We start from the raw sequence: 10,748 nt of genomic DNA, 5'->3' as shown, positions 1-10,748 counted from the left end.
ATTGTCCCTAGGTGTGAGTGAGAGACTGAATGGTTGTTTGTCTCTATGTGGCCCTGTGATGGACTTGTGACCTGTCCATATCCGGCCCCGAGCTGTTGGATGTCAGAAACTGTGGCCCCCTTGAGCAGTTTTTTTGAATAGCTTTGGTCTACATAGAAAGTTTAAGATCAGGACTATTGATCCAGAATTGAGCTAAAAGTCTGGTTGGATCAGCAAACGGTATCCATGGCTCAGCTGTTCAGACAGATTGAGAGTAAAGAATAATTGTTTGCTAGTCCTTCATTTCTTCTTCCCCAGTAATCAGTTTCACAGATTGTTAAAAAAGCCAGTGTCCACATGATGAAAAGATGGAGTTTCTTCTGTATCTTTTCTTCCAGAAGATGGTCTGTGTCTGAATAGTTTGCTCCAAACTTTCCTTGATCCGGAACATTGTCATTTAAGAACAAAAAGTTCTTTGTTGAATGGCACAATTGTTGATGGTATATAGTGCACAGTAATACCACGTTCCAGAGCCCAGCCGATATTTTGGTAGGGCCAATATTTAAGCCAATAGCCTATAGACATTTGGAGACGAATCAGTATTGGTGATAATTGTCCCATTTTGCTCCGATATAAGCACTTCTTATTTTCACCCCTAAAATGCTGGAAGTGAGCCGTTTCCTTATTTGCAAATGATGTAATTGTACAATGTGTCTAGCAAAAGGTGCATGCAGACTTTCAAGTCATGGCCATGCTGCACACTTGACTCAGCACAGCCAAGAGGAGACCAAAGAAGCAGGGAGCCATACTGTGCAGCATATTTTTGCTGAACAGAGCATAGTAAGTTTATTGTAACTGAGCAGTAAAATAAATAAATAAAATCAATAATACTCTTCAATCCTTCAGCCCGCTTGTCATTAGCTACGTGCCTCTTAAGTTAGCAAGCTAACGTTCAGATAATTTAGTATAATGCCTTGTAAAAATTTAGCCAGAACAATAAATCTAATGTAGGTTTTAAAAAAATCAGCGTTTGTAATATCTTTGTCATCCTCAATGAAATACATTGTTTGTCTGAAATATTTACTCCCTGCAAAGAAAGAAAAAAACACTTGCAGTCAATACTAATTAGGCTTTCACCATATGTGACTGAGTGTTTAACAATGAACAGGAAAGGACGTTTTTATGTTTAGTTTTTATTTTTGTAACCCACTTGATAACTTTATGGCGAATAGTGGAGGTTAGAAAGTGTGAACGCACGTTAGGAAGACTGTTTTTATGACCAGTGCACCACTTGTAAACCTAGTGTGGGACTATGTCATGGATCTGATTTGTTTCGCTTCATGGTTACCAACTGCTGTGCTAATAAATAAGCAAGCCCCTCACCCCTCCAAAGCACAGACATACTGTAGTATGGACACAAATCATGTGGTCACCCCCAAACATAAGTGGCACGTGTAAATACAATAGTCAGGGTTAATATATCGGTTATTGCATTGGCCTCCCCGCCCAATATCGGTATTGATGATAGCCAAAATTTCCATATCAGTCGGGCTCTAGTTCCAGCTGCTTCTGGTTCATACCAAACCTGTGCATTGAAGGTTCTTGGCCCATTCCTGACCTTCTAGACCATTTTTCCTCTCCTTTTACAATGACAGTTTGCAAAGTCTAAAAGAAGCACCAAAATCTTATACTTTACAGTCTTAAGAAGAGCAGAATATGAGTTATTTTTCATGGTGTCAACTAAGTCAAAGAAATCTTGATTTTTTGGTAATTTAGTAGATCCAGTCACTGACAAATAACCGCTTGTAATGGTTAGCAATGCAATAGTTATCTTGCCCTAGAGTCATCTCCTTACTGCTGCGAGGGATGCTAGTTCCTCTGTCCAGACCGTTGTCATGGTGACTGTTGTTCAGGGCGACAATTGGGCATGGAAGCTGCGCGGTCGGACCATCATACTGACTTTGCGTAGAGAGTAATAATCAGAGTCTTTCCAGGAGTACCAAACTATCCCGTCGGGACCCAGTGGGCCCCTTCCTTTTGGGGCATAATGGCCTCCCTGCAGAATAATAAAATAAAAATAAAAAACTGTTATACATCTTGTTAAAAAAAAAAGAAAAAGGCTATACGAGAAGTTTTCTCCTCACTCTTACCCTGTAGTAGACTCCATTCAGGTTGGCATAGAAGCATTGGTTGTACCACCAGCCTCCATGTGAGATTTCAGCACAGATGTTGCCACTGTCTGGTGTACTGAAGCCCTGCTTGTCATGATACCAGCTGAAGGAGTCCTGCACTGTTCCACTGAAGCCTGACACATGAAGACGGTACTGATGCTCTTCACCATCCACACTGCACACACGTAGCCAATGAGCAAAAACAACACAACAGATTTTACAATAATCACTTGCATGCGTTTTTACCTGAAGCTCTGGTAGAGGGCATGTTTGTGCCGGTTGCTCCAGTCCTCCAGGTCGATGCGGAGGCTGTAATCTCCCTGGATGGTCAGGTCATGTATGTGGTTGTTGCCCAACCAGAACTCTGTGTGCAAGTCACCAAATCCATCCCTGTAATCTCTCCAGTTGCGATCAAAACTCACTGAACCGTCAACTCGGCGCTGGATCACACTCCAGCCACCACCTGAAGGCAAAAACGAAAACGGTGTATAAAGTCCTGGAATAATCATGGAGGATTATAATAAGAAACTAAAGCTATACTGCACAGAAAAATGGGTAAATTCACCCAAATGCTTGGAGGAATTTAGATATACTTTGAAGAACAGGCATTATTTTAATACAAAGAGTAATGATTCAACATATTAGTGTTTTGGTATTAAGTCCCATGTCATGCACATGTCCAATAACTGGGACTCACCATCTGTATCCATGTCACAGTAAACCTCCACAGGCATGCCTGCCAGTAACGGCACCACAGTGTAGAGACCTGACCTCCTCACCCCACGCTGGTAGATGGAGGCACAGTCCATGGGACAGTTCCCCACGTGCTTTATACCTGAGAGAAAGTTGTGCATGACTCAGACAACATAAAAATAAGTATTTGTCTCCCTTTGGTGTCAGATCTGTGCTTGATCTTGTACCTGCGTGCATGGCTTGTGGAGTATTTTGTAAAGGATTGGGATGGACAATATTGACTGAACAGCCAGGGCTTTGGTTTACTTTATCCACAGAAAGAGTCAGATTATGTAGTTGGTTCTGGACAATTAAAAAAAAAAAAAAGTTGATTGAACAATCAGAAATTGTGTTTTTTTCATATCCAAAAATACAGGAAAAATAACTCAATCATACTGTGATAAGGGAAGGAGTGCACCTGCAGGTCCAGGATCAGTGTTCCCTGTAAATGCAGCAGGGAGGTGGCCTGAGTGTAGTGGACCTCCAGCTCATGGAAACGCAGCTCCAAGGAGACGTTCAGGTGGGCTTTCTCTTCACTCTGATGGAGTATGTTCAAACACACAAAAACAAATGGTCTTCAAGTGAGCCAGATATGCTTTAGGTGCAGACTGATGGGTAATCAAATACAACGCAAATACCAAATAAGTTGGGATTATGTGTAAAATGTAAATTAAAACAAAATGCAATGATTTTACAAACTTTATACACCCGTAGTTTATGCACAATAACATTTAATAAGCATATCAATGTTTTGAACTAAGAAGTTGAATCAAATTATGAAAAATAAAATATTAAGTTTGATAGCAGCAGCACATCTCAAGAAAGTTGAGACACGTTCATGTTTACAAATGTGAAGCTTCGCTTTCTAACAAAACATTTAAGAACTGAGGAGACCAGTTTTAGGAGTTTTTACAGGGCGATGTCTCATTCTTGTCTGATGTTGGATTCTAGCTGTTCAACTATCCTGGATTTTCTTTGCCATAGTTTACATTTCATAATGTAAATTGTTCTAAAACTTTTATATATGTTTCTACATTGATGGCGTTTTTCCAAATTTGTTTATGCTATAGGACACTAATGCACCCCCATATCATTAGAGAGGCAGGCTTTTAGACTGTGTGCTGATAACAGACTGGATGGTTCCTTTCCTCTTTATTACGAGGATATTATATTCATGGTTTGCATAAATAATTTCTTATTTTGATTTATCTGACCACAGAACAGTTTTCCACTTTGCCTCAATTTCTTTAACTGAGCTTTGGCCCTGACAAGCCATGGTTCTTAATAGTGTTTACACCTTCTTCTTTGCATGATAGAGCTTTATTCTGCATTTGGGGATGGCACAGTTAACTGTGTTAACAGATAATGATTTGTGGAAATGTTCCTGAGCCCACACAGTGATGTCCAGAACAGAATCAGTTGTTTTTAAGTTTTAAGACCTGAGCGCCTGAAGATCACCACCATCCAATCTCGACTTTCTGCCTCACCCTTTGAGCTTAGAGATTTCCCCAGATTTATGAAATTTTTATGATTTTATGAACAGCAGATAGGGTATACAAAGTCTTTACAATTTTCTACTGAGGAACATTATTTTGAAAGGTTTCCACAATCTTTGACAGTTTTTAGTCAGCCTAGCTTCCCTTTTGAGAGATTCAGCCTCTCTATTGTCTTCAGTTATCTTACTGACATTGTTTCCAATTCATCTATCATCCATCCATTATCTTTTACCCGCTTCTTCCATTTTTTGAGTCACGGGGGTCACCGGTGCCCATGTCCAGCAATCACTGTGTGAGAGGCAGGGTACACCGTGGACAGGTCAGGTCAGGTCGCAAGTCCATCACAGGGACACATAGAGACAAACAACTATTCACTCTCTCACTCACACCTAGAGACAATTTAGAGTTACCAATCAGCCTAACATGCATGTTTTTGGTCTGTGGGAGGAAACCGGAGTACCCGGAGAAAACCCACGCATGCACGGAGAGAACATGCAAACTCCACCCAGAAATGCCCCCAGACCTGGATTTGAACCGGGGACCTGCTCGCTGTGAGGCAGCAGATCTCCCAGTTGCGCCACCGTGCTCCGTGTGTTTCTGCCGTATTATTAAAAATTATTATTATTTTCCTATAAAAATTGCATAATTTCTTAAGATTTTGATGTGGTGAAGGCTGCGCAGAAGACTGTTGGAGTCAGCCTCCACACCATCACAGACATCTACACCTCCAGATGTAGTAAGAGGGCCACTTGCATCGTGAAGGACCTCACTCACCCAGTACACACTTTTTGCCCCATTCCCCCCAGGCAGAAGGTTGAGAAGCATTAAGTGTAGAACCACTTGACTGAGGAACAGCTTCTATCCTGAAGCTGTTAGACTCATGAATCTCTAACCAGAATAATCACTTTGAAAAAAAAAATCACAGCAATGCCACTTTGATTGTTGATATATGCTGCTGATCTCATGCTGCTGATCTCATGCTGCTGTGTTTATTCGTACTCATCTGCTCAGACAGACTCATGTTCGTGCTGCTGTTGTTCAGAGTATTATTTTTTGCACTATTAAGTATTTAGCATATTCTTAGTTCATATCTTAGATCTTATTACTGTTTTTCTTTACAATTTATACTTCTGTTGGATGTAAATGGGGCTCTGTGTACACAATTTTTTTCCACCACATGTACCACATGTGATGCGTATGACAGTAAAGAACCTTGATCTTGACCTTGACCTGTTTATTACGTTCCACTGTGGATATTATATAGGTTTATGAAGTGTGCAAATCATTGTATTTTGTTATATTTATATTTTACAATAAGTCCCAATTTGTTTGGAAGTGGCGTTGTATATGAACCTAAATTAAAAGTGGACGTCATATTTCTTTTATAAATCAGAAAATACTGTTTTTATAATCTAAAGTTCAAGACCAACCACTCACATTCTTGATCTATGTTATGTTTGCACATAATAAATCCATGAGCCACTATAACTTTCATTAAAACAAACCCCAGCGCTGCTCTCTTCTACCATCCACACTGGCTGATCCAGCTGAGTCTTTTTGCTTAAGCTCATCGCCTGAGACACACGAGGCAACACGTGAAGGAGTAGGAGGCTGATCCTGTTAGTGACTCAGGTCAAGGACATGCTCGGATGGAAGCCAGCTTTGTCACCAAGCACCACGTCAGAGTATACGCATTAGTTCAAACAAGTAATGTCAGTTTGGGTAGAAGGATCATGAACCATCAGCTAGACTAAAGCAAACACTAAAAAGCAGCTGAAGGGATTGCAGCTGACTGATGACACACATCGGCTCTTAGTCACCTGCAGCTCTAGGATTTTGATGCGATGCCGGTGGTTCCTGAGTTCCTCCTGCAGCTCAGAGATGGTCTCCTTCAGAGCCAAAATCTGCTGCTTCCTCTCCTCGTTTTCCCGCAGCCAGTAGGAAACCTCATCCGTGCAGTGAAACAAATCCGGACATCTTCGCTCGTCCCGCTGAGGCAGGGTGGCCATGAGGCGACACATCCCATCCTCCATAAGCTGAAAAGGATTTGGTCAAGAATAACCATATTAATATACACTGCCAATCAATTCGCCACCAATCAAAGCTTAACAGAAGAACCCAGTTTGTAAATAACTAATTATAGCCTGCCAATAGACAATAATGTCTGTTTGAATTGATCTGTTAGCAAAATATCTCACTAACCAGTAGATCAGGGGTCTGCAACCTTTATATCTAAAGAGCCATTTTACACCTTCGTTCACTAAATGAAAAGTGTTCAGAGCCGCAACAACATGCTGCAACTGTGGTTATCAACTGGTGGCCCATGGGCCACTTTAGGTTTGTTGAATGGGCCTTTTGTGGCCACTAGGGGAGACATTATAAAGATAAAAATGACAATATATATTTTTACAATTTAAGACAAATGAAAAGACCAAATTCTTTTAAAGAGAGGTTTTTTTAAATAAATAAAAACTATGAACTATGCAGACCTAGGTGATTTTTTTTTTAATTGTGGAAAAATCAATTAAGTATAGAAATAAAGCATAAAGTTAAAGTGGGTATGTTTTACTCCTTGTACTTGTTCCAGCATTCACATATTTGCAAAATAAATAACAGGAAAACTGCCAAAACTATCATTAGTCCTTTTTTTGGTTTTTGTATAACAACCAATAAAATTCAGTTTTATTATAGTTTTGGTTAAAGACTTGAAAGAGCCGCTGCAGAGGGACCAAAAAGCCGCATATGGCTCCAGAGCCGCAGGTTGCAGACCCCTGCAGTAGATGGATTTTAACAAAACTTTCTGAAATTAATCATTTGGTGTAGAACTACAACTTATTAACTTTTGAAGTCTACTTGATTCAAGATGATCGTCAAAGCCAATAAAACTTACCAAACACAAAAATGTCTATAACTCTGTCTATTTTACAGATAATGAGCTAAATTATATGTGGCAGTAGAAAGTATGTGTTCCTTTAAAGTAGCACAAAGGTTTTTTTTTTTTTAATCTCTGATGAACTTGACAGTGAATGCTTGTTTCTCTGCCATCTCTTTCATGAAGATCTACAACTGAACACTGACGTCATAAACATGCAGTTTTGTTGTCTACCGATTATAAATGGAATTCAGCAAAGCAAGTAAAGATAAAGCTCTCCAAATTTCTACTTCAGCCATAATTTGCTTTGATAAATGTAAATAGAACTCTAAGTAGACTCAAAGTTTTCTTGCTATCAAATAAATACTGTGCTTGCCACCGTACACGTCGCAGCGCCGTATAGGTCGCATCTATTATGCGTCACCGCTGACCAATTAATCGACTGGCTGCTAAATGGTGACCGTGGGAGTGTGCATGGGAGGACTTTAACAAGAACTTAACAAAACAATTAGTTGTTTGCTCAACATTATAGTAAAGGTGTGTCTCAGTTGAACCTTTCCTTAATAAATGCACTTTAATGGTCAAATCAGCTGCATTTCGCCTGGGTGGCGCGGCAAAATAAAGTTGATTTTACGTTTGTTCCAGGAGTTCTGGAGCGAGACAAAGATGGCTGTATGGCAAGCCAAGTGTCTCATTAATAACCACTTTTACCTATTAATGAGACACTTGACTTGCCACGTTACTCGAGGGCCCTCTAGTGGCTGAAAATGGTAGTGTTCAATATTTTCCATGTCAGAATGAATGAAATCGTCAGATCTCAGCCAAAAATTGGATTATAAATATTGGGAAAAAACATAAATACGTTGGTTCGCTGTATAAGTCACAGGCATGCTAATTTATGCAAAAAACTGCGACTTATACAGCAAAAATTACAGTAAGTAAATAAATAAAATACAACTTTTTTGAGAATATATTACTTGCAGAAGCAATGACTTACAATGTCTATAATTGTTTATTTTAAGGCTGTTATTAGAACGTACACAATGGCTATTTAGTTCTAAGCACTTAAAAATCACAGAAGGTGACTGGATAAAAATCTAGAAAAATGAAAGGCCTGTTCAGGTACTACCACACCAAATTTTAGTTCAGTATCCATAAAACTGGCTGAACTGTAGCCCTCTTTCTGGTTATTCAGCTTTTTCAGATGTGGCACCCATTTCGAACAAAACTGACTTCATAACTGAATCAGCTGTAGATGCTACATCAAGCGATTATTGTGTTTCATTAAAATCTATCCACTGGCTCATGAGAGATGTCGCTAACCCTACAAACACAAAGTGGAAAATGATGTCCTTTCACCTTTGGCAGCAAATTATTAAAATATTCAGCCATGTTGATGAACCAAACCACAAAGAAACAGAAAAAACAGTCAATCAGGAACAACTACTTGAAGTTTTGTGTTTAAAATGGATCACCGGACCCTGGTGGAGTTTTAATCGTCTTGATTGGTAAAGATTATAGCATCTACTTGGCCAGCGCTCAATGAATAAGCTTGATTTAAACTAATCTGAGTGTATTCATCATATACATTTCATAGAGTAATTTTCTTCCTGTTTATGTCTGTTCTTGTGTGGGATCATGACTATGTGGAATTATTATAAAGTTTATTCATTTTTTAAAACAAAACAATTCTATAGACAACAAGAAATACAGTCACAAATAAAATGAAAGGCAGCAGAAAAAAGAAAAAACCTTATATCTTCCCCTTTTTTTTAACCAAAAAATGAATTCAAACAATAATAATCTTCAAATAACAAAAACAAAATAAATAAATCCTTCTCGAGCCACAATTTATACAAGTACACATTAAGCTACTTCATTTTTTTTTTTTTTTTAACAAATCAACAATGATCATTTTCTTAAACATACATATTGATCTGGCATTTTTAACATCACTCTCCAGATTATTCCATAATCTACTTTGTATTTCTTTGGATTGAAGTAGACCGTTCCTTCAAACTAGTTCTGAATTTAGGTTTCACAAATATCTCTATCCCATTAAGATTATAACAACTCTCTCTTTTAACAAAATTTAATAGGATATTTAAAGGTAATGCGCTATTATGAGCCTTATACATAACTGATAAAATATTATAATCTACCAAATCATGGTACCTCAATAACTTCAGTTGATAAAATAATGTACTTGATGGGTGACAAAAATGCTTTCTAGTAATAATTCTTCCTAAAAAACAAAGCAAACATGGATTTTCTCAGAGTCAACATGGTCAATCCCAGATTGATTATCCTATAGATCTGATTAATCTGTGAAGCCCCTAACAAAACAACCTGAGCAGTAACTGGGTCAGTGCTGCCTCGGTGTACCTGGTTTGTGTACTCCCCACACTGGGAACCTCCACCGACACGTGTCGCTGAGGCGTTCAGGTTGTCCGCTGTGACCTCTGGGAGCAACAGCATGAAGATGCAGAGAGCAGAGGTCACTCTCCAGCTGAAGAGGTTGGCTAAGGTGAGGAAAAGCATAGCTGTCACCGAGGTTAGTCTGCCCCCCTCTTGTCAGTGAGGGTGGTGAGGTGAAGGAGGACGTGCTTCATCGTTTCAGGCTCTTCATTAGCTGGCTCTCTCTGAAACAAGCCATGGAGAAAAACAAACTGGTGCTAATAAATCCTTCAGCTTCTGTAAAGGTTTTGATTTCAGCAAAGCTTGAACAAAAAGGCGAAATACAACGCACCGACCAGTGCACACCAGTAAAACAGGTTTCAGTCCCTCTGACAAAGACGTGGAAAACATTATGTACTCACCTCAACTACTCACCACCTTCCCCCCCTCTCTAAAATGGAGAGGGTCTCTCCATTTTCCTGTTCTTCTCATCTGCATCTCCTCCACACTTGCTTTCTCTTAGGCAGTGTCTTCCTTGTTCCCTCTCAGCGTAGACATCTTAGTCCAATAATCCACCTCTAAGAGGATTCACTGCAACTGAGAAAAGGCAGAGATGTAAGATGTGTAACGAGCAATATCTCAGAAATAGTACCAAAAATAATATAATATGAAAAATGAGACGAAATGTTTATTTAGTCTTTGCCAAGTCAATAAAAGTAAATTCCTGTTTGCAAAAGTAGCTTGGCATATTTATAACCAATACCTTTTAGAAGCTAAATGTTCAGTTTTGTCTTCTAACACTGCCGCTGTCTCTACTAAACTATACTTTTCTATTATTATTATTATTATTATTATTATTATTATTATTATTATTATTATTATTATTATTATTATTATTAAATATTGACAGGGACTAAATTAGATCTTGCATGCACAAAGCAGAGACACCATTGTGAGCGTCAGGATTCAAATGACCCAAAACATTGAATAAATAAAATAAAAATATGTTTTTCATCTGTAAAACACCTTCATCAGCATATTTGGTGAAGAAACGTAACTCTCCTAGCACAGTAATCCCACTCTAAGCTAGCAGTCATGAAG

At 38.9% G+C, this 10,748-nt stretch overlaps 1 protein-coding gene across 1 annotated transcript; it reads right to left on the bottom strand.

The window, feature by feature from the left end:
• Positions 1 to 1,888: 1,888 nt before the first annotated feature.
• Positions 1,889 to 9,807, bottom strand: si:ch211-203k16.3 (fibrinogen-like protein 1). Its single transcript, XM_037685452.1, has 8 exons — positions 9,636 to 9,807; positions 6,199 to 6,414; positions 3,301 to 3,420; positions 3,071 to 3,185; positions 2,848 to 2,985; positions 2,397 to 2,613; positions 2,130 to 2,325; positions 1,889 to 2,035 (listed from the first exon to the last, which is right to left on the bottom strand). The coding sequence occupies exons 1-8, from the start codon at positions 9,789 to 9,791 to the stop codon at positions 1,889 to 1,891; spliced, it is 1,305 nt and encodes a 434-aa protein (XP_037541380.1). The 5' UTR covers positions 9,792 to 9,807.
• Between the last annotated feature and the right edge of the window lie 941 nt (positions 9,808 to 10,748).

Source organism: Nematolebias whitei, chromosome 12 (assembly GCF_014905685.2).
Source record: "Nematolebias whitei isolate Nwh7 chromosome 12, NemWhi1, whole genome shotgun sequence".
In the NCBI taxonomy this organism is placed as follows: domain Eukaryota; kingdom Metazoa; phylum Chordata; class Actinopteri; order Cyprinodontiformes; family Rivulidae; genus Nematolebias; species Nematolebias whitei.
Note: the sequence above shows the minus strand (reverse complement) of the source record. Positions and strands in the feature narration are given on the sequence as shown.